Below are 23,532 nucleotides of genomic sequence, written 5' to 3' on the forward strand. Positions count from 1 at the left end.
AAAAAAAAAAAAAAAAAAAAAAGGAAAAAGTGAGTTTATCTGTGGACAGGATAACCAAGGCTGAGCACGCTCAGTGGCATGGACAAAACTGGCATCAGATTAAATATTGGCTTTAGATTCACAAAACAAATAACTGTCTGTGCAGTTGTCCCAAAAAAGGCTAACCAACACTCCCTTGCTTACCAAACCCAACTTGGGCCAATCCCTTCTCCCAACCTGCCCCATCTCATCCCCTTGATCTATCTAGAGATGCGTACCTGTCAATGTCTGGAAGCAGTGCAGTTTGAATGTGTCTGTCTCCAGCATCTCAATGCCTGAGCTGCCCTGTTCAGGAGACAGCTGGGAGCCGATTGCGAACAGCCTATTTGCAAAGGAGGAAAAGTTGGGAATGCACCTCATTGCTATAAGGGAGAAGTGCTTCTCGAACTTTTCCGCTGAAATGACCCTTGATCTTCTGAAAAGTTCAAATTACAACTTGAGATAGTCAGAAGCAGCAGTGTGAACTGCCTGGCAGCAGTATCAAAATTTCTTAAAAATTTATTTGAATTCTCCATGTATTTTACATTCATACTTTGCTACAAAACATTGTACACTGAAAACTTTGGGTGAAATTAACACTCTGGGACTATGTGCCACGTTTACTCACCCCGTGACTATGCATATCCAGCACATCTCATACCATAATTGACAGCAAGAAAAGATCTTAAAGATCATTTAACTCAAATGCCTTACTTTAAAGATGAAGAAACTTAAGACTCAGAAAAGAGACGGTGACTTAAGCAAACAAAATCACACCACTGCCAGCATTACCTACAGCCTAGTCATACTGGATCAGCTCTTTTCATGACACAAGAACTGACGATTTGGAAGGAGGAAGGTAAGCACCGCCGCTCAGAAAGTCTCTGAGCGCAGAACCACACTAATCCAGCCAGCCTATGGGCCAAGTGCAGACCGACAAAATCTAGGAAGGGTTGTGAGACTTACGAGTGGAACATGGAGGCCAGCATGAGCTTCTCATTGGAGGTGAGGCGAGGCCGGCCGAATCGAATGGACACCGGGTAGTTAGCAGGGTTGCCCAGGTACTCCAGCACCTCTTTCCCATCGGCCGTGTACTTGCCGCTCACATCCACACCATTGATGGCCAGCACTGCGTGGCCCACTGCAGAGCCGAGGCTAAGCGTCAACGAAGCCTCAGCTTGGGGATCCCGCCAAGGCGACAATGGACCCGGCCCCAACTCCTCACCCCCTCCGCCCCCCGCCCAGAGACACCAGCCCACAACTGCAGCACCGGGCCCCGCCCCCCAGGCCCTAGCCTAACCCACCCCGGATGCCGTCGCGCTGGCCGAAGGCAACCAGCACACGCTCGTCATGCAGTTTGAGCAGCAGATCAAGCGGGTAACTGAAAGTTTTCTCAGCCTCGGCCCGTGGCGCGTAGCTGTCCAACTGGTAAATGAGGCCTCCAGCTTTGTTCACCACAAACACACTGAAAATCGCCATTGCTGCCGCCGCTACTGCGGGACTGCCTCCCCCTCCCGGCCCCGCCCCGGAACCACAGCACAGGACCTGCCCCCGGCGCCCCGGCCGCGCGTTCCCTCTCGACCCCGGAGCGCGGCCCGCTGCGGCGCTTGCGCACTTGGAGCATGCATGGCTGTCAGTAACGCTGGGAAGTTAGCTGTAGGGATCTAGAAAATTGTTTTCCGTCCCTTTTCCCAGGTTTTTAGTGTCAGGAGACAGCAACGTGTGACTGCCTCACAACTAGCCGCAAAGCGCAAAAGGTAGGGGCAGCCTCGGGTGCCTCCGGCTGCAGGGTGAGCTCGCACTACCCGCAGCCAGTTCCGGACCTGAGCCAGGCCTGCGCCTCCGAACCTCCTCCGCGCGGTCCCGCCCCTTGCCCCGGAAGCACTCGCCGCAGGCGGAGGTTTCTGGGCTTCTTCGCCAGACGCACTTCCTTTTTGTCCGACATCTTAGGGAGGCGAGGTGGTAGCAGTTGCTCTCCGGGCTTCGCTATGGTGAGAGCTCTGTTCGGGGACAGCCGGCGTGGTATCGGGAGCCGGCGGTTCTGGCGCGCATTTGGGGCGGCATCGGAGGAGGGCTTCCAGAACTGCCGGGCCGTGTGTCGAGGCGGGCGGGCTATTGCTTCCCCCATGTGCTCCGTCAGTGGAGTCTGGGCGGGGTGTGGGATGGAGCGCAGGGGGAGCGTGGGGCTGCCTTGAGACCTGGCAGTATTCCCGCTTTTCTTCTGTAGCCGCCCAAGGATGACAAGAAGAAGAAAGATGCCGGAAAGTCAGCCAAGAAAGACAAAGACCCAGTGAACAAATCTGGGGGCAAGGCCAAAAAGAAGGTAGGAGTCGGTCGCTTGAACGTTGAGGGAGGCTGCGGGCACCCGTCCCTTATCGATATGTTAAGTGACACCTAGCAGATGGCTTGTAAGGTTGTGGGGTCTAGAGTCAGGTTATTACAGCTTATGTTCTTATCATCATTCTGTTTTTTCGTTATTTGGAGAATGGAGTCATATGCTGTTTGGAAATTAGACAGATGTGTACAGAGCATTTATTTTGATACGCGGCACATAGTGTTATTTCAGTTGGTTCCGTGGGGCTCAGTCAGTATCCGAAAGTCTCAATAATAGGTTCCCCCCCCCGCCCCCAACCAGATGTGTCTTTGATGCCCTTAACCACAACCAGGGTCTCTTTTTGCTTTGAATTCTGGCTTTCTAATTATTTGAATCTTAATTTGCGGAGTTTCTGTAAATTCTGCATTTCATAGATCTCTGCAGGCCAAGGAATAGAGCCACTCTCTCAGTATAGCCGTACAACCAAGTAACAATTCTTTGAGGCAGGTTGTTCCAGAGGAGGGAAGAACTGGAGCACTGATTTTTTTTTTTTTTTTTTTGGGTGAGCAGAAGTGGTCCAAAGGCAAAGTTCGGGACAAGCTCAATAACCTAGTCTTGTTTGACAAAGCAACATATGACAAACTCTGTAAAGAAGTTCCCAACTATAAGCTTATAACTCCAGCTGTCGTCTCTGAGAGACTGAAGATTCGTGGCTCCCTGGCCAGGGCAGCCTTGCAGGAGCTGCTTAGTAAACCCCCTCCGCCCCCCGCCCAGAGACACCAGCCCACAACTGCAGCACCGGGCCCCGCCCCCCAGGCCCTAGCCTAACCCACCCCGGATGCCGTCGCGCTGGCCGAAGGCAACCAGCACACGCTCGTCATGCAGTTTGAGCAGCAGATCAAGCGGGTAACTGAAAGTTTTCTCAGCCTCGGCCCGTGGCGCGTAGCTGTCCAACTGGTAAATGAGGCCTCCAGCTTTGTTCACCACAAACACACTGAAAATCGCCATTGCTGCCGCCGCTACTGCGGGACTGCCTCCCCCTCCCGGCCCCGCCCCGGAACCACAGCACAGGACCTGCCCCCGGCGCCCCGGCCGCGCGTTCCCTCTCGACCCCGGAGCGCGGCCCGCTGCGGCGCTTGCGCACTTGGAGCATGCATGGCTGTCAGTAACGCTGGGAAGTTAGCTGTAGGGATCTAGAAAATTGTTTTCCGTCCCTTTTCCCAGGTTTTTAGTGTCAGGAGACAGCAACGTGTGACTGCCTCACAACTAGCCGCAAAGCGCAAAAGGTAGGGGCAGCCTCGGGTGCCTCCGGCTGCAGGGTGAGCTCGCACTACCCGCAGCCAGTTCCGGACCTGAGCCAGGCCTGCGCCTCCGAACCTCCTCCGCGCGGTCCCGCCCCTTGCCCCGGAAGCACTCGCCGCAGGCGGAGGTTTCTGGGCTTCTTCGCCAGACGCACTTCCTTTTTGTCCGACATCTTAGGGAGGCGAGGTGGTAGCAGTTGCTCTCCGGGCTTCGCTATGGTGAGAGCTCTGTTCGGGGACAGCCGGCGTGGTATCGGGAGCCGGCGGTTCTGGCGCGCATTTGGGGCGGCATCGGAGGAGGGCTTCCAGAACTGCCGGGCCGTGTGTCGAGGCGGGCGGGCTATTGCTTCCCCCATGTGCTCCGTCAGTGGAGTCTGGGCGGGGTGTGGGATGGAGCGCAGGGGGAGCGTGGGGCTGCCTTGAGACCTGGCAGTATTCCCGCTTTTCTTCTGTAGCCGCCCAAGGATGACAAGAAGAAGAAAGATGCCGGAAAGTCAGCCAAGAAAGACAAAGACCCAGTGAACAAATCTGGGGGCAAGGCCAAAAAGAAGGTAGGAGTCGGTCGCTTGAACGTTGAGGGAGGCTGCGGGCACCCGTCCCTTATCGATATGTTAAGTGACACCTAGCAGATGGCTTGTAAGGTTGTGGGGTCTAGAGTCAGGTTATTACAGCTTATGTTCTTATCATCATTCTGTTTTTTCGTTATTTGGAGAATGGAGTCATATGCTGTTTGGAAATTAGACAGATGTGTACAGAGCATTTATTTTGATACGCGGCACATAGTGTTATTTCAGTTGGTTCCGTGGGGCTCAGTCAGTATCCGAAAGTCTCAATAATAGGTTCCCCCCCCCGCCCCCAACCAGATGTGTCTTTGATGCCCTTAACCACAACCAGGGTCTCTTTTTGCTTTGAATTCTGGCTTTCTAATTATTTGAATCTTAATTTGCGGAGTTTCTGTAAATTCTGCATTTCATAGATCTCTGCAGGCCAAGGAATAGAGCCACTCTCTCAGTATAGCCGTACAACCAAGTAACAATTCTTTGAGGCAGGTTGTTCCAGAGGAGGGAAGAACTGGAGCACTGATTTTTTTTTTTTTTTTTTTTGGGTGAGCAGAAGTGGTCCAAAGGCAAAGTTCGGGACAAGCTCAATAACCTAGTCTTGTTTGACAAAGCAACATATGACAAACTCTGTAAAGAAGTTCCCAACTATAAGCTTATAACTCCAGCTGTCGTCTCTGAGAGACTGAAGATTCGTGGCTCCCTGGCCAGGGCAGCCTTGCAGGAGCTGCTTAGTAAAGGTGAGAGGGGTGTGTTGTACTGATTTGTATGCTTTTGCACCTTAAATTGGCCTGACTGTGCTAGCCATCTTAAATGCAATAGGTGGTTGTTAGTAATGTAATTCTAACAAGTTATCTAGGTTATTGGTTAGTGCCCAATAACGGAAACAGTGATTTTCAAGTTATAGTAAAGTGCTGTGAAGGTGGCCACACCAGGACAGGTGGTGAGTCCCTTGTTTTAAAAGGGTAAGTCAAATTAGATTATAACCAAGAAATGTAGGCATGCCTCCTAAACTTATGCTTAAATTCAGCATTTCTCTTTTGGGATGGAATATAAAACATATTTCTCATGTCTTAATAAGTATTTCATAGTACTATTGTGTGAAAATATTATACTTTCTTTCTAGGACTTATTAAATTGGTTTCAAAGCACAGAGCTCAAGTAATTTACACCAGAAATACTAAGGGTGGAGATGCTCCAGCTACTGGTGAAGATGCATGAACAGGTGAGCAAGAACCCAGGGGTTCACGGTGTAGGAAGTATGCATCCCTTCACAAGGCTCTATAGTTCTGATTCTTGAATTTTTTTTTTTTTACAGGTCCCACCAGCTGTATATTTGGAAAAATAAAACTTTATTAAATCAAATAAGTGGGCATGTCTGTTTCCTAAGAAAGGCAGTTACAAAGTATCGGCTTGTTGATTTGGCTTTGAGTATTATGGTGCTTGAAAATGTATTAGGAAACCATTAACTTTTTTTTTTATGTAACTGTTGTTTTTTTCTTGCTGCGGCTTCAGTTTTGAATTGATGCCTGAAAGGAAATGAAGGGTTAGCAGGAGGAAGGGTGAGATCTCCAAGGGGGAGTGGGTTGGGGTCCTGACACTGGGCCCATACCTGGATTGCCAGCGGCGTCCATTATTCCAGACCCGGCCAAAAGAGGGCAGCCAGCCTGCACCGGTACTGGAGTTATGATCAAAGTTGGCCCCAACTCTGTCTGGTGGGAGTTTCTTCAATTTCTGTTTTTCCTCTACAATAAGCAGTTTTATTTGAGTAGGAAGACTTAAAGAACCCATCACCATTTCTGAATTAACTTACTTTCTTTGAGAAACTCTTCATAGGAGGGTCCTATTTGTTGGTTCGCAGAGCTATAGTCCTCATCTTGGACCATCCAGGGAGGTGTGGCACCTGGAAAAGGAAGACCCTTTAAGCAGAAATGAAAGCACTTAAAAAAAAGTTTTTAACTTTCAGGCTGTTGTGGACCATAGCTAGCTATAAGTTCCTACCTAATTGAAAATTATAAATGTTTGTAAACAAAACCCAGGAATTCTGGACCATGGGAAGTTGAGGGGCCTAGGCTAATTTAAAAGGTGCTGATACTTAGTAGCTGTATTGAGGCATGACAAACTACACACATTTGAAGTGTACAATTTGAAATGTTTGGGATGAAATCACCACCATGTATCCTTGTGCCCCTTTAAAATATTTTCTAGCACACTTCCCTTATACCCCTTTTCCCAGGCAGCCACTCATGTGCTTTCTGTTGCCATAGGTTAGTTTGCATTTTCTGTAATTTTGTATAAATGGAATATATTGTGTACCCTTGTGTACCTTTTAGCATAGTTACTTTGAGGTTTTTGTGTTACGCGTGTTTTCAGTCGTTCCTTCTTTGTTATTATTTTTTGAAGTGTTCATTGGCTGAGGCACATTGGGATTTTTTTCAACTTGTAAAGAAACTGCTAAACTGTTTTCCAAAGTAGATATGCCATTTTGCATTCCCACCAGCAGTGTATGAGAGTTCCTGCATATATAAATGGTCAGTCTTTAGCCTTTTTTAATTTTTTGGCCACGCCATGTGGCATGTGGTATTTTTCCCTGACCAGGGATTAAATCCGTGCTCCCTGCATTGAGAGTGCGGAGCCTTAACCACTGGACCACCAGGGAAGTCCTAGTTTTAGCCATTTTGATGAGCATCTTTTTATATGCCTTTATTGAGTGTTGAGAGGTTTTCATATATTGAGAATACACATCCTTTATCAGGTGCTGCTTTACTTTGGAAAAATGTTAAGTTTGTTATGCTAACGTTTGTAATCTTCCATTTTTCAAGCAAAGTATTTTTTCCCTTAGTTGAAGTAGAAGGAGACCAGTGGCTGTAGCATGGCTAATGCCATGGTGGGCACTGTGTACAGTATAGAGACTTCTCTGGCCCTTAATTGCAACGAGTTTTATTTTTTTAATTTATTTTATTGAAGTATAGTTGATTTACAATGTTGTGTTAATTTCTGCTGTACAGCAAAGTGACTCAGTTATATATGTATTCTTTTTCATATTCTTTCCCATAATAGTTTATCACAGGATATTAAATATAGTTCTCTGCTATACAGTAGGACCTTGTTGTTTATACTCTTTATTTTCACTATTAAGTGTATTATTTTAAAAAACACTTTAACACACACTAATGTAGTGGTTGAACAAAAACCCTTAAAAGAATTACCATGTCTGACATTTTCTAAGTTTAAAACACCTTAGATCTGAAAGTTTAAAAAAAAAAATCCGGTAAATAGGTGAGTGTACATCTGTTACTTTCCTGAGTTACTCAGACACATTTGACATATGTGTCTTCATACCCTTCTACTAGTGAAAGGCCTAGAACTCAGGTGTGTCTCAAAGATCCCAAGTTCACTGACAATGCTGTATCTTAATCAACTTTATTCTTTAAAAAAAAAAAAAAAGCTTCTTACAGTTTGAGAAACATTGCTGTGGGTCTTACCTGAGTGGATGTTACCAATTCCTGGTGTGTCCTGTAGTTGGAAATGGGAAAAAATCAGAAGAAAGCCAAGAGATGATAGGATACTCATAGCCTAGAGGAAGAAATTTTACAGGAGGTGGATGGAACCACTGCCATGATGCTAGTTCTGCACTGGGTTGATGTTAAATCTTAACAGAGCACAGCAAATCACTGAAAGACAGTCTTGCCCTCACCAGACTCAAGGTCTTAGTAGCAGAGATGTCCAAAAATAAGTGCCTACTAGATGGTAGGTAAACGAAACCCTTTTCTTAGAGAGCATACATACTACTGGGAAAGAGAAGTATGAATTACACAAATTACATTCACAGCTTTTTACATGGGGCTACATACATTTATAAGTTTTCCATGAAAAAGTGACATTCAAGCTAAGAGCTGAAGGAAGGTGAGGGTTAAGTAGATGATGAGAGAAGGAAAGCATATCATTTAAGACAATGGCAGTTACATGTTCAAAAGCAAGGAGGAGCACAGTGCAGCTGGAGGAATGTAAGATAGCAGGTGATGGGATTATTTTTTGTTGTGTTTGGGACAAGATTGCAGTAGTAGGAATTGTTCCAAGGTGGAATAGAGACCAGCTTGTATTCAGGAGGTAAAATAGATAAGACATACTCATTGAGGGAATGTGAAAAATGAAAGAAAGGAGGAGATAAGAATCTGCATCTACAGTTAATGGAAACAGGAGTGGTATGGGTCAGCTTCAGGTACCTGTGGGGTATCTATAAATGTCCCATATTGAGCTGGAACTGTGGATTCTGCACAGGATGAGGTTTAGGAGTTGGTACTTCTACGTGGCAGTTGGGGCAATGTGTGGATAAGATCACCATGGAGGGTGACAAAAAAGTCTAAGAACATGATACTATGGGACAGGGCAGCAAGAGGGAAAAGCCTGCTAAGACAGGAATGGCCAGAATACACAGAACAGCCAGGAGAAATGGGTGTCCTGGGAACTGGGGGCATTGGCCCTTTCCCAACTTTCGTATCCATTGTACCTGATGATGGCCAATGAATGTCCCTTTCCCAACTTTCGTATCCATTGTACCTGATGATGGCCAGTGAATGTCCCTTTCCCAACTTTCGTATCCATTGTACCTGATGATGGCCAATGAATGTCCCTTTCCCAACTTTCGTATCCATTGTACCTGATGATGGCCAATGAATGTCCCTTTCCCAACTTTTGTATCCATTGTACCTGATGGCCAATGAATGTCAGGGGTTGTCCTGTCTCCATCCAGTCAAGCTCTGGGGCTGGTGGCAGGTCTGATGGCCAAGAATGTCCCTTTCCCAACTTTCGTATCCATTGTACCTGATGATGGCCAATGAATGTCCCTTTCCCAACTTTTGTATCCATTGTACCTGATGGCCAATGAATGTCAGGGGTTGTCCTGTCTCCATCCAGTCAAGCTCTGGGGCTGGTGGCAGGTCCACATATGAAGGCTGCTGTGAGGTGGAGGCTACTTGGCTGAAAAAGACAAACAGGAGCCAGGCTGGCAGACAAGGTCCTTGAACCATGAGGATAGCAAAGATGAGATTTGTTCCCTTTTCCCAGCCAAAGTTACAGAATGTTCTAAAAGATGTCAGAACTCCCAATAAGAGGTTTCCTAACAGTCTTACCTATTTGTCCCTTTCCAGCTTCCAGGTGCCGAAGAGCCCTCTTCTGGGTCTGGCACTGTCTGAGGCTGAGTTTGATTCAGGAAAAATAAATGTGTCTAGGATGCTTAAGAATTTGCCTAGGCCATGCTCCCACCCTCCAGAAGTAAACAAATTGACATATTGAGGGTACTGCCCATATCTTGCAAACTTCCCTCCCTCCCTCCCACCCACCCAGCCTGGCCCACATCGTCTCCACTGACAAAGGCCTGCCCCCTGGTGGGCAGGTAAGGGAATTCAAGCCGAGCAGATAAAGCATGGAGTCCATGAATTCTCAAAAGAGCTGGTAGATGAAATGTTGGACCTGGGAGAAGCAGGAATCAGTGGATTTGGATACTGCTCTGGCTCCTCCGAGGGAAACCAACCTCTAAGACAGACCGAACCACCTCCTGCCGGCTGTGCTCCACCTCACGGATCTGAGCTGCCATCTGTGGGAGAGAGGCTGCTTAGATAGGTACAAAATGGTGGGCGGGGCTGGGTCCTTCAGAGGCCTTTCCTTTAACTCACCTCTTTAATCACTTCATCCTCTTTTTCCTCATAGGAATCCAGACTTTTCACCATGGACTTCTTGAATCTAAAAAGAAAAAGGGCAAGTCCCAGTCAGTTGTGAAAAGATCCACAGTAGATCATTTTTCTCTGAATTTTGGGTAGTGTCAAACTCCCAGAAACAAAATAGTACAATGAACACCCATGTACCTCTCCCCCAGATTCACTGTAAACATTTTGCCATACTGGCTCCAGTTCGCTTATAAACATTTCCCTTCTGCCAAGAACATGAGACTTAATTCTAAATTTTTCAGCATACATCTCCTGGGAACAGGAACAGCCTATGAAACCATTACCATACTTAAGAAAATCAATTTCCCTTTCTTGATGTCCAAATTGTCCCATATTTGGGACAATATATTTGCAGTTGTTTTTATCCTACAATACAAAGGTATCCGAATAACATCAATGCTGCTATCAACAATAAAACTACTAAGCAAAGCTCAAGGTTTCTTTGCAGTTCATTAGTCCTCAGAAAACCTTCTAAGGGTGTAGTCAGATTTTTGTGTTCAAATGTTACTTGAATTCTTATTCTTTCATCGTTATCAATTGATATATAATTAATATGTGTCTTTGTTTGCCTAATTTTATTATTTTTTGAAAATATAACTAAAGGACATTTCTTTGTTTTTCACTAAGACTTTGTCTTGAGGACATAACTAAACTGCGTCACCACCCCCCACCCCGATTTGAAGAAGGGTTATTTAGTACAGTGAATGTTCAGATACGAACAGTTTGAAGGACTGGAACCAACAGTAACTGACAAAAACCAACTTCCATCTAAATCATCATAAAAATGTTTTAAGTTAAAAAGGGAGGTGGAGAAGGGGGCAAAAGGGGTTTCAGATTGAACAAGATCCTCACATTTCATCTAATACATTCAACCCTGGCTAGCGTATACCAAGATGGAAACTGGATTTACTATAATAAAAACCTCCTCTACAGCACTCTGTATACACCTGTGTTCCAAGCCCACCCCCGTCCCCCTAACGCTTCCAAACTCAACTATTTCCCGGCCTGTTGATGAAGGAGCGTATAGATCTCTTTAATCCAGTCTTTGTTATAAGGCTGGTATGTCTGGGTATCAGCTCGGTAAACAAGGCAGCTGAGGTCTTCCAGGTCATCAGTAAAATCAAATAACTGATAATCATGTGGTAAAGGGGTTGTTGGGATTCTCTCTCTTCAGATGTTCTTCATACATTATGCAAACACCTTCTGTGCATTCATTCAGATTCATAGCATAAGTTCTGCCTTCTGGCCTCTTGGTAGGCTGTACCAGCAAAATGGTGTGAGACATGTCGCCAAACTCTTGCTGCAGCCGCTGCTGACTACTCTGCCGACTCCGCCACCACACACGAGCTTATAGCCTTTTTGCCTAATTTTAATATGTAAAACATTTATGTAGGGGAATGGCTCTGTCAAGGTGCCCTGGTAGCCTTGCATGTATCCTTACAGGCAAAGCCTTGAACTGCAGCTTAATCAGAGTTTTGGCTGAAGGTCTGTGTGATCTTCCTGGAACACAAGAGGACAGGAGGCCTGAAAGAACTGCTAGGAGGCCATCTCCCACTCGTCTCCCTATCTCTCATGGGAGACCATTATGAAACAGTTTCTCATCAACTCCCAGTTCTGATGAGGTATGGGACTTTGTGCTCTGAGATTTGAGCTGTAGATATCAAAGTACGTAGCTGCAGTCTAGACTTGGCTCCCCAGCAAAAGTATTGCACAGCTCACACTGCAGTCACCCAGCCCTATTTGTATCAGTAAGGTCCTTTTTGGTGTGTTGGACAACCTGGGAAGCTGGCACTTTGGGCTTACTCTTTTCACTGCCTGTGTAACAAACTGTCTGAATGTAAAAGTAGCTCACTGTGGGACTTTCCTGGTGGTCCAGTGGTTAAGAATCCCCCTTCCAATGCAGGGGACTTGGGTTTGATCCCTGGTCGGGGAACTAAGATCCCACATGCCACAGGGCAACTAAGCCCACACGCTGCAACTACTGAGCCCATACGTGCCACAACTAGAGAGCCCACGTGCTCTGGAGCCTGCACGCACCAGAACTAGAGAGAAGCCTGCATGCTGCAATGAAGATCCTGCATGCCGGCACTAAGACCCGATGCAGCCAAATAAAAAGACTAATCTTTAAAAATAATGATTAGGGCTTCCCTGGTGGCGCAGTGGTTAAGAATCCGCCTGCCAATGCAGTGGACACGGGTTTGAGCCCTGGTCTGGGAAGATCCCACATGCCGCGGAGCAACTAAGCCTGTGCGCCACAACTACTGAGCCTGTGCTCTAGAGCCTGCGAGCCACAGCTACTGAAGCCTGCATACCTAAAGCCTGTGCTCCACAACAAGAGAAGCCACTACAATGAGAAGCCCGCGCATGCACCGCAATGAACGGTAGCCCCCACTTGTCGCAACTAGAGAAAGTCCGTGCGCAGCAACAAAGACCAGACGCAGCCAAAAATAAATTTTTTTATTAAAAAAAAAATGAAAAAAAATAATAAAAGTGGCTCATTGTATCTTTACTGGTCAAATCAGTCAGGCTTAGCCTGGCCTTGTCTTGTGTGAGCTTGAAATTTATAAAGTCAAACTATATTTAAATAAAAAGTTCAAAGAGTCCATCCTCATAATTCTCAATTATAACCTTTGCTGCTCAACTATCCTTTATTCATCCACCAAAAACCATATGGAGCTGAGCCAGGGTGTGAGGAGTGAGTGGCCTCAGTTTCTTATCTCCTCCCAGTCTGAACCACAGATTTTAAGGCAAGGTGGTGGGATTTAGGCATTTCTTATTTCCTCATTATTCTCCACATTGGGTAGAAAGAAATAACAAACACCATGTGTTTTCTTAACTTTGGCTTTGGGAATCCCCTTGGGTTCCACACTCCACAATCTCAATATGGTCCCAATAAAAGTGATGATGTGAGGCTGCCTGAGTCCTCTTCCTGAGGCAGTCAGGGCTCACTCCCTCTCTGTGCTGTCCGGCTTCCTGTACTCTGGTTCCTTGGGGTCCTCCGAGGCCAGTTAAAATAGAGTCTAAAACTATTAAAAGTGGGCACTGGGTGAGCACCAGTTTCTTGCACACTATAAAAAGCATGTTCTGCTCCTAAAGAACCTTAGTAGTTTCTGTGTCATATTTTTTTTTTTTTTTGCGGTACGCGGGCCTCTCACTGTCGTGGCCTCTCCCGTTGCGGAGCACAGGCTCCGGACGCGCAGGCTCAGCGGCCATGGCTCATGGGCCTAGCCGCTCCACAGCATGTGGGATCTTCCCGGACCGGGGCACGAACCCGTGTCCCCTGCATCAGCAGGCGGACTCTCAACCACTGCGCCACCAGAGAAGCCCTGTGTCATACGTTTAATTAGTTGATTGTGGTCAGCTTTAATTATACACTATTCTCTATTTGCTAAATACATTGTAAATCCCCCCGCCCCAAACTAGATTATAAACCTTTCAAGGACTCTGTCATATTTCTTTTGTGTCCAATATGGTGCCTAGGATAATGAGTGCTACTAAGACAACGGTTACTAATGACGTCCTTACTAAACTTCTCAAGCAGTAGAGGAAGCTCCAGTACCTGACACAGGCCCAGAGGATCCACACTCTGCTATAGCTACTTATCATCATTCATCATGCGGAGTAGTGACTTACCGAGCATAATCCTGGGGGGAGATCAAAAACTTCTCTTTCATCTGGAACTCAGCCTTGTTCTCCCACCAGAATCTGTTGGTTGCTTTCTTGTGCTCTGGACTGAGAATGGAAAGGACAAGGAATCTCAAAGATAGATTGCAGAATATTACACAGATATCTAGGCATTAGATAAATAATGCAAACTGACATCTGGGTTTCTGTCTCTGGGCAAGGCTGAGAGAATATTGATAGTAGTCTCTTCAAGATCTCCAGTCTCCCCCTTCCAATGAAAATGTGAGAATCTGAGAGGAAGTGATGGGAGGGAACCTTGATTGAGCCAGCTGCCCAGCTGACTTTCCCTGCTAGACCACCAACACCAGTGGGACCACGGCAGCCGTAAGCCCGCTATCCTCAAGGCTGGCTATGCCTACAAGATGACTCAATCAAATCACAAAAGCGTTCTTCCTCTCACCCACCCTAAACCCTCCCTCCCACAAATGTACACGACTGTTGTATGCAGCTCCCGGCCCGGCGCTCACCTGGCCAGATGCTCCAGCAGCCCCCCATGCAGCACGGTCAGGTTTCCGTGGCTCAGGTGTTTCCTCACCTCACAGCCGCAGCACAGGCACCAGCAGCACCGCTCGTGCTCGGGCACGTAACGCTCCACCTGAGCGGCGCGGACGGCCTTGCGGGCGGCCTCCACCTGCCGCGGAGAGGGTACCAAGGGGAAGAGACTAAGTAGGACCCCGGCGGGACCCCCAGATCCCACCCCCTCGGGCCCTCACAGCCCCGCCCGCATTCCCGCCCCGTCCTGTCCAGGGTTTCCTCCAGCCTCCCGTCCGCACCTGAGGCAGAAGCCGCTCCAAAGCCACCTTCAGCTGCCGCTGGTGCTTGCGACTGTAGACGTGCCCGCGGCCGCAGAAGAAGGTCTGGCGGCAAACAGGACACCGCTCCGCCGGCGCCATCTACCCGGGACTGGGGATCTGCGACGCGCAGCCGCTCCTTCGCCGTCTGGTGACCTCTGACCCCTCAGGGGCGGGGCGAACCCAGCGGCCCCAGCGGCCCCAGCGGCCCCCGCGGCCCCCAGCGGCCGGCAGGCGCCACTGCAAGTCCTACTACGGTTGCGCGGGTTTTTCTCTGGGAACCCTCATTGCGCACAAACCCAGCCCGTCGCCAGTACAGCCAAATGCAGTCTGGCTGGAAAAGGTGAGGGGAAGGAGCGCACGCAACAGTCAGGGGGGACCGCGCACGTATTTGGACACTGACAAGGACCCATAGAGACAATGTAACAAATCGTAACTAGTATTTATAGGGTGCTCAGTGGGGGTCCAGAGCTTTACCTTAACTACCTCAGGTAATCTTCACAATAACCCTGTGTGGTGTCCTGTTATTACTGGCATTTTACAAGCGGGAAAGTGAGGCGTGAAGGAGGAGGTAAGTTTGTGGTAGGTTGCACAGGTATAAAGCGGCAGAGGCATTGCCAGCAGGCTGTAGGGAACACAAGCTGAAGGCCTATCTATGACCTAATCACGCTCATACCCCACAGGGGTGATCTGAACGTTGCTCCTGTAAAGCTGTAAAGGGAAAGCTATAAAGGGTGCAGAGTCATTGCTGAGGGTTAGCAGACGTGTTTAATCTGTAAACGTGCTAAACTAGTGGAACTTTATTCTCTACAAGCCATTTCTCCCAGAGTCAACATCCTTCCTGTCTGTCCTGCTCCCTTAGCACCTAAGGTGAACTGCTCGCTCCCAGGGCTGAAATCCCCAGACTGTGATCTCCCCTAGAACTCCCTCCAAAAAGCCTGGGCCCTGGCCCACACCTTAACTTATAGGATGTGCAAACAGAGCTGGCACAAAGTCCCCAGCTTCCCTTACATTTGTTACCTGTATTGGTGCATTAACCTGGATGGGTTACAATGTCTGTGGGCATATCCAGTCAACTCTACATAATTCAGACCGAGAAAGTAGCCAGACTCCCCTTCAGATCTTGACTTCCTGATGGAGCTTCCCTTTAGACTCAGGCCTTTGCCAGATGTGATCTATTTTGATGACCTTGCAGTTCTCAGTTCCTTACCCCCTGGCAGGGGTAATCCTGGACCTCGTCCACCAAAAATTGCTCCTTCTCTGAATTCAAACTCTGAAGGTCTACTCTGACCATCGTCTTCCATCCTCCTGTGTGGACTTACCTTCCATCTGGTCTTTAATTGCAGGGAGACCTCCTTTCCTGAATATGAGTACTCATCCATTCACTTGGGAAATTATTCATCATCTGCCAGCCACTAAATGCTTTGCTCTAGGCCAGGTTTAAAAATTTTAAAAACCTTTAAAGTGTGGCCTCCAGGTCAGCAGCATCAGCATCTGGGAGCCTGTTAGAAATGCAAATTATTGGGCCCCACCCCAGAGCTACTGAATAGGAAACTCCGAAGTGGGCAATCTGTGGTTTAATGAGCCCTTCCGGTGATTCTGATGCTCAGTCAAGTTTGAGAATCACTGGTCTAGGTCTGAGGTCCTCTTGACTTCGCTTTACCCATTGGATCCCAGGAATACTTCCACCACACTCTCACGGCAACATATTATTTCACTTGACCTACGAAGACCTCTCATTCTGTCACACCCCAACCATCCCATCTGTTTGCATCATTTGTCCCAAAGCTGCTTTAGAGTAGTGTGTACCATCTGCTTAAACTCCTAACTTTTCAGCCCTCTGCAATTTGGCTTTTGAAACTGTTTCCCTAAAGTCTTCCATTACTGAGTATTGATTCGGCTGCCATCTGAACTAGACTGTGTGAATGGAACTCAATTTCTTCCTCTTCAGATCATCCCCTGTTTTCATCCTCCCAGTGAATGATAACCACTAAACTAAAGCCTGGAGTTTTGGGGTAAGTTATCTTTTTTTTTTAACTTATTTTAATTTATTTTTGGCTGTGTTGGGTCTTCGTTTCTGTGTGCAGGCTTTCTCTAGTTGCGGCGAGCGGGGGCTACTCTTCGTTGCAGTGTGCGGGCTTCTCTTTGCGGTGGCTTCTCTTGTTGCGGAGCATGGGCTCTAGGTGCCCGGGCTTCACTAATTGTGGCTCGTGGGCTCTAGAGTGCAGGTTCAGTAGTTGTGGCGCATGGGCTTTGTTGCTCTGCGGCCTGTGGGATCTCCCAGACCAGGGAAGGGTTCAAATCGGTGTCCCCTGCATTGGCAGGCAGATTCTTAACCACTGCGCCATCAGGGAAGTCCCTACAGTAAGTTATCTTTGATTCTCCCTTTCCCTTAGTCCCCACATCCACCCTGTGCAAGCTGTCTTACTGGATTTCTGAGATGTCTAAAATCTGGTCTCCACCTTTTATACTCATAGACCATACCTTATTTCATTTCCCTACCTTTCTTGCTTAGATTCATGTAAAATCTTTCTGACTGGTTTCCAAGTGTCTGGTATATTTTATCCTCCACACGCTGGTCTTAAGGTAGTCTCTAAAATGACTTTCCTGATTAATTTAATATCTCTAAGTTGCCTTCAGGAAATATCTAAATTTCACAACATGAATTTTACACTAAGTTTCCTAACCTCCTTTTCAGTCTTGTGTCCCCCCCTCCCCCCCTCCCCCCCACCTATTGCTCCTCCAGGCAATACTCCTGCAGTCCTGTTGCTCCTATGCACTTTAGCATCTCCAGCCCTTGGTTCCCTCTGCCTAGAATTTACTTCTTTCCAGCTCTGCTGGATAAGTTCTTTCTATTATATAGGGCTCTGAAATATGAACTAGAATGGAATTTCCACAAGGCTGGTGACTTTGTCTGGAACATGGTAAGCTCTCAATCTATTCATAAGCTCTTAGATCAGTTCATGATTGAATGAATGAAATGTCACCCCTTTTGTGAAGCCTACCAGAGTGGATCCTACGGAATTAATTTTTCAATTCCAAGGTCCTTTGCTCATCCTCTTGTCGTTTTGTTTAGTAGTCAGTTGAAAACTCAATAGTTAAAAAGCTCTTCAAGTTCAGGGACTGTGTCTTGATCATACCTGACTCAGTAGAACTAGCAGAAAGGGATCTTCTATGAATATTTGTCAAATTAAGTTAAAATCATCAAAACTCCAGGAACCCTGGTGTTAACATGCCCATGGGGTGGGAGTCTGTGCTGGGAAGGAGCCTCAGAAGCATACAGCTAACAGCCTGCTAATTATGTTGCGGGAAGGGAGACCCCTTCCAGGGCCCAAGAGTGAGCTCTTGTCTAACACTCGGAAATGAATTGTCTGAGACGATACATGTACTGACGAAGCAAAAGACATTATTGGGAAGGGGCACCCGGGTGGAGAGCAGCAGGGTAAGGGAACCCAGGAGAACTGCTCTGCCATGTGGCTCGCAGTCTCAGGTTTCATGGTAATGGGGTTAGTTTTCAGGGTTGTCTCTGGCCAATCATCTTTCTTGGCCTATATTTGGTCTGACTCAGGGTCCTTCCTGGTGGCACGTGCATCTCTCAGCCAAGATGGATTCCAGTGCAAAGGATTCTGAGAGCTTGGTAGGACAATATTATGGGCTGGCGTCTCCTCCCTCCTTTTGGCCCCTCCCAGATTCTCCTGGTTAGTTTTCGGTGGCAGCACCATGTTCCTTATTGGGAACTCCTGTTGTGAGACAACTCATGCAAGTGGTTATCATTGTGCCTGGCCAACGTGGGTGGTATCAGTCAATGGTTCCCTAACAATTAGAGTATCAAACAGGCTAGTGGATAGCTTAATTTATTTAAAATTTATTTAAAAATTCTAAAAAGCAATTTCTTATTAAAAAAGAAAAAATAAAACCTGTACCGAAGCTATAAATAAAAAGGAGGACTTCCTTGGTGGTCCAGTGGCTAAGACTCTGCACTCCCAATGCCTGGGGCCCAGGTTCGATCTCTGGTCAGGGAACTATATCCCACATGCTGCAACTAAGAGTCCGCATGCCTCAACTAAAGATCCTACATGCTGCAACTAAGACCCAGCACAGCCAAATAAATACATATTTTTTAAATAAATAAATAAATAAAAAGGGATTGGCCTCCATATCTTTTTGCCACCCACCAATCCCCAAAGATCACTATTACTGATACCTGTTTTCTTTAAGACATTTTCTGTGTGTAGACAACATACTTATATAAACATAGTTTCTGTCACATTTGGAATTATATCGAACATACTGTTCTGCTACTGTTTGTTTTTTTAGCCTTAAAAATGTATTATGAATATCTTTCTACACCAGTACTTTGAGTATGATTTAAATACTGTCTATATCCCCCTGATTCTCAAATGTATTTATGTCTTCAGCTCAGGCTTATCTTCTGAACTCCAGACTTAAAACAATTATCAACTTGACGTAACCACCCTGATGCCTCACACATTCTAAACACAAAACTGCTCAAGCCTGCTGCTCCTACACAGGCTTCCCCTCCTCATCATTCATGCAATCATTCAAACCAAAAACCTCAGAGTCATTATTTTCTCCTCCTGCCTCTAGTCAATACTGTTGACGTGTTGATTCTGCCTCCAAGCTATATCATCAAATCTGGCTGCTTCTCTCCATTTCTACTGCCACCTAGATTCTGCAGTCACCTCCCTACAGGCCTTCCTGCTTCCATGTTTGCCCCCTCCAAGCCACTTTCAATAAGTGGCTAAGCATCATTTAAAAGATAAAAGGGAGTTGGACTTCCCTGGTGGCACAGCGGTTAAGAATCCTCTTGCCAGTGCAGGGGACATCACTTCCGGAGAAGAGCTAGCTGTTGTTTTCCAGACCTGGAAAAAAGACCCTGTACTAATGTCTCCTGTGAGAAGTCTTCCCCAGTTCCTCTCACGCTCACTGCCCTCTTCTCTGTGCTTCTAGAGAACAAGGAATCTGCCTGCTAGGGAAGTTACTAGTGACAAGTCCTAGCAAACAGAGCATTCTAACTACCTAATGGGCCCCATGCTAGGCTCTGGGGTTTGGACATGAACGGGACTTATTCCATTGTATTGTCCTCACTGGTTGCCAAGGTCACTGAGGATGAGCGCCTCTGGGACAGGGACTATATCTTTGTGTGTGTGTGTATGGTACATGGGCCTTTCACTGTTGTGGCCTCTCCTGTTGCGGAGCACAGGCTCTGGACGCACAGGCTCAGCGGCCATGGCTCACTGGCCCAGCCGCTCCGTGGCATGTGGGATCTTCCCGGACTGGGGCACGAACCCGCGTCCCCTGCATTGGCAGGCAGACTCCCAACCACTGCGCCACCAGGGAAGCCCCAGGGACTATATCTTATACGTTGCTTGGTTTGGTGGTTTTCTACTTCATCAGCCTTAACACCCTAGGAATGGAGCAAATACTCTGTAAGACCATCTTTACCACCCTGAAATGAACCATACTGATAAAATAACCTACCTACACATACATTTAAAAAAAAAAACAAACTGTAATGCTCTAACGGTAATACAACAAAAAAATAAAGGGAGAGAAATGTATAAAAATGTATTCTAATGGATAAACTATATATATTCTTCTTTATAAATTTATTTATTTATTTTTGGCTGTGTCGGGTCTTCGTTGCTGCACATGGCTGTGGTTGCATCGAGCCGGGGCTACTCTTCATTGCGGTGCGCGGGCTTCTCATTGCAGTGGCTTCTCTTGTTGTGGAGCACGGGCTTTAGGCGTGTGGGCTTCAGTAGTTGTGGCTCACGGGCTGTAGTGCGCAGGCTCAGTAGTTGTGGCACACGGGCTGAGTTGCTCCGTGGCATGTGGGATCTTCCCAGACCAGGGCTCAAATCCATGTCCCCTGCATTGGCAGGTGGATTTTTAACCACTGCGTTGCCAGGGAAGTCCGATAAACTATATTTGAAAATATGAGACAGTTAAAAATTTGTAGATACTTATTGTGAATAGCTTAAAGAGATGTCATTCAAATGATTATTGAAATACTTTTTAAAAAATGGATATAGAGATATTCTGATTTTTTAATTTATTAATTAATTAGTTTGCGCCAGGTCTTAGCTGTGGCTCGCTGGCTCCTTAGTTGCAGCATGCATGTGGGATCTAGTTCCCTGACCAGGTATTGAACCTGGGCCCCCTGCATTGGGAGTGCAGAGTCTTAACCACTGTTTCACCAGGGCAGTCCTGAAAATACTTTTTACTGTATATTGGCTACCTTGAAATAGCTAAATATTTGTTTATACATGTAGAATCCCGATGATTACAACAAATACAAACAGACAAATACAGGCATGTGGTATTGGTGAGTTAAATACTAGAACAGCTTTGCTGTCAGTGAAGTGATTTTCCGAAATGGCAAACAACTCTCAGAAAACTTCCAAACTAAAAAAAGTACAGTCTTCCTTCACTTTACATAAGAGTTGCATTCCTGGAAAATTTAGTATATTATAAAACAACACAACAAATACTTTCTGCTTAGGTGTAAAACCGGGTTAGGTTCTTGGCTCAGCTCATTCTCAATGGCCTTTGGTATGAGGCTCAGCTCTTTAAGGTGAGACACTGCCTCCTGCACTGACACTTGACACTCCTGGGCCTGCCAATCCCCCACATCCTTGTGGCAACCATAGGGCCAGTGAGAGCCCCTGGCCTAGCGCTGCTTTGGGTGCATATTCCAGAATGAATGCAAAGCTGGAGCGGGTAGAGCAGAGGTGGTTGTGGTGATGGACAAGTGACCAGGGCGAGACTGCATGTCTGTTACCAAAAACGTGCAAACCAAGCAGATGAACCGGGGCCTTTCTTCAAAGGTAAAGATTTTGGTCAGATAGGGCATGGGCCATGCTTTTTAGGAATACCATGTTTCAGAGACTAGGGAGGAGGCAGTCTGATTTTATAGTGCTATAGACTGCAAGGGATTAAGGGCTGAATAAGTGGACAGAAATGAAGGCAACTCTTTAAATAGCTATCACACTCAACTACCTGAGAAGAATAACAGTACCTACTCCTTAAGGCCTCTATATGGATTAAACCTGCAGACGCACTTAGAATGATGTCTGGTGCAATTGTAAACACTCAATGTTAATATGCCAGACACAGGACTACACACTTTCCATTGTCCTATTTAGTTCCCAGATCAAATCTGTGTGTACTTTTATTATCCCCCAATTTGCATGCAAAAGAAACTGAAGTTTAGAAATGTTAAGAAAACTGTGCTAAAGAAGATACAGTGAGAGATGACAGGTGATCTGCTAAGTGGGAGCAGAGCGGGGAGTCAGAGATGGAGCAAGGTCCCGGCTCCCACTGAGAGCTGCCAAGTGCTGAAAGTAAATCCAGGCCATTACTAGTCTACCAGCATCCTGGAGGAAGGAGGCGGGTCCTAACTAGATATCACAAGAAGCAAAAAAACAGCTACCATTTATTTAGAACTGGGAGCCAGGTTTGGTATGAAGCACTCTACTCCATCCCCCCCATCTCCATGCTGGTACAGTACTAAGAAAGAGCCATCAGGGACTTCCCTGGCGGTCCAGTGGTTAAGACTCCACACTTCCACTGCAGGGGGCGCGGGTTCAATCCCTGGTAGGGGAACTAAGATCCCACATGCCATGCTGTGTGTCCAAAAAAAATAAAAATTAAAAAAAGAAAGAGCCATCATTAACTCATTTTCCTGATCAAGACACTCAAGCTTAAAGAGAAAGTGGCTGCCTGAGGCAGGTTCTTCTAGAACAAGGATGCAGGAGCAGCAAGCAGCTACATCAGAGCTGAGAGCCAGTGCCCTTCTTGAGACTCACGTACCACCCACTGCTACCTCTGGGGAGTAGTGATGCCCAGTCCCCTGGGACAGTGTCTGAGGCTGGAGCCATGTTTCTGTACAGGCCTGTCGCGGGGTGAGGTAAGAGCAGGAGAGGGAATGAGAAGGGTCATCTCAGCCCTGTGGGAAACCCAGCAGGAACTTCAAGCACTGTGGGAATGTCCGTGGCATCCCGACACAGCTCTGAATCTCGTTCCTTCCTTACTTGTCCCCCTGGCTTCTCCCTATCCCTCAGGTCTGAGGCTGGCAGCTGGCCTTGCCCTGGACATGGTCTCCTGCAACCAGGGAAGCCACAGCAGCCCAGCTGTGATCTGCAGCCTCTAAGGACAAGTGCTCTGGTTTCTACTGAAACCGGAAGTATGGAAGGGCCATGCCTCTCAGCTCTGAGTTCCCACCCCTCACCCCCAATGCTTAAATGGGGGAAATGAGACTTAAGCCTGGCTACTCCTTTTCTCAAGAAATTCTTTCCTTCCACCTTTCTCACTGCTCCTTCATGGCCTCCTATAAGGGTCTTTCCTTCAACTGTTCCATAGATGATGTGCTTCCCTAGGCCTCTCCTCTTTGTCCCCAGCTGATTACATCCACTCGTATGGGTGGGTGGTGATTTGGGGGGGCCTTTTGCGGGCCTGGCTGCTTTATACTAGCATCTCCCAAGAAAAATGGGACCTAAAGAGGGTTGAGTGTTTTCTTCCTTTGAAGAAAGAAGAGGATGGGCTCCCTTTGCTGTGCACCAGGCAACTGCCCCACCCATCAGCTCTGAGGGCATCCCATTTCCAACCTCAGCTCGCCTCCGCCCCCACTCCTGCCCCATCCTCAGACCACAGACACACCAGGATGCTGCAGATAATTTTAATAAGGAATGGGCTGATGGATGGTTTGTGGAACTAAAGGTCGAAGAGGGAGGGCATCACATCTGTAAGGAAAGAAGTCAAAGGGATCTATCTGCCGTTTGCAGACGCTGTTCCCTAAGCCTGGAAAGCTCTCTCACGGCAAGTGATCTACTTTTCCTCTCTCAAGGCCCAAATACCACCTGGTCTCCAGGAGAAGAAAAAGCCCCCTTTGCAGAGAACCTCTTATACCATGCTTCTCACATTGTGTGGTTACCATTTCCCCAGGCTGCGGGGCTGTGAGTAGGGCCAGCTGCACCTTAGCTGTTTCTCCATCAACTCCCAGCACCTCAGTTTCCATGCTGTGCGTGGGGGGACCCCTGAGGCAGGCACCACCCCAGGGTCTCAGAACACTGCTGTCCTCTCCCCTTCCTACAGAAGGTACCGCCCCCTCCCCACGCC

At 47.2% G+C, this 23,532-nt stretch overlaps 4 protein-coding genes and 1 pseudogene across 4 annotated transcripts in view; 1 reads left to right on the top strand and 4 right to left on the bottom strand.

The window, feature by feature from the left end:
- The window catches only part of TRAPPC4 (trafficking protein particle complex subunit 4), a 3,606-nt gene extending 1,767 nt beyond the window's left edge, over nucleotides 1–1,839 (bottom strand). Inside the window, exons 1-3 of the mRNA XM_007456296.1 lie at nucleotides 1,323–1,839; nucleotides 985–1,159; nucleotides 258–361 (exon numbers count right to left, since the gene is read on the bottom strand). Of these exons, the coding sequence (XP_007456358.1) occupies nucleotides 258–361; nucleotides 985–1,159; nucleotides 1,323–1,497 (454 nt within the window). The 5' untranslated portion in view covers nucleotides 1,498–1,839. The remainder of the gene's footprint in view (nucleotides 1–257; nucleotides 362–984; nucleotides 1,160–1,322) is intronic.
- A 1,959-nt stretch (nucleotides 1,840–3,798) lies between these two features.
- On the top strand, nucleotides 3,799–5,555 carry RPS25 (ribosomal protein S25). The gene is made up of 5 exons (XM_007456298.1): nucleotides 3,799–3,852; nucleotides 4,089–4,184; nucleotides 4,747–4,930; nucleotides 5,317–5,415; nucleotides 5,509–5,555. Exons 1-4 carry the CDS (start codon nucleotides 3,850–3,852, stop codon nucleotides 5,409–5,411), a joined length of 378 nt encoding a protein of 125 aa, XP_007456360.1. The 5' UTR covers nucleotides 3,799–3,849; the 3' UTR covers nucleotides 5,412–5,415; nucleotides 5,509–5,555.
- CENATAC (centrosomal AT-AC splicing factor) lies at nucleotides 5,525–14,556 on the bottom strand. Its single transcript, XM_007456297.1, has 11 exons — nucleotides 14,374–14,556; nucleotides 14,068–14,231; nucleotides 13,550–13,648; nucleotides 9,866–9,932; nucleotides 9,724–9,786; nucleotides 9,323–9,387; nucleotides 9,065–9,170; nucleotides 7,676–7,706; nucleotides 6,004–6,093; nucleotides 5,803–5,935; nucleotides 5,525–5,719 (listed from the first exon to the last, which is right to left on the bottom strand). Exons 1-11 carry the CDS (start codon nucleotides 14,491–14,493, stop codon nucleotides 5,656–5,658), a joined length of 1,002 nt encoding a protein of 333 aa, XP_007456359.1. The 5' UTR covers nucleotides 14,494–14,556; the 3' UTR covers nucleotides 5,525–5,655.
- LOC103087555 (enhancer of rudimentary homolog pseudogene) lies at nucleotides 10,910–11,201 on the bottom strand (annotated as a pseudogene).
- An 8,531-nt stretch (nucleotides 14,557–23,087) lies between the features above and the next one.
- The window catches only part of FOXR1 (forkhead box R1), a 9,318-nt gene continuing 8,873 nt past the window's right edge, over nucleotides 23,088–23,532 (bottom strand). The window contains exon 6 of the mRNA XM_007456299.1: nucleotides 23,088–23,156. Within this exon, the coding sequence (XP_007456361.1) occupies nucleotides 23,128–23,156 (29 nt within the window). The 3' untranslated portion in view covers nucleotides 23,088–23,127. The remainder of the gene's footprint in view (nucleotides 23,157–23,532) is intronic.

Source organism: Lipotes vexillifer, unplaced genomic scaffold, assembly GCF_000442215.2.
Source record: "Lipotes vexillifer unplaced genomic scaffold, Lipotes_vexillifer_v1.1 scaffold753, whole genome shotgun sequence".
In the NCBI taxonomy this organism is placed as follows: domain Eukaryota; kingdom Metazoa; phylum Chordata; class Mammalia; order Artiodactyla; family Lipotidae; genus Lipotes; species Lipotes vexillifer.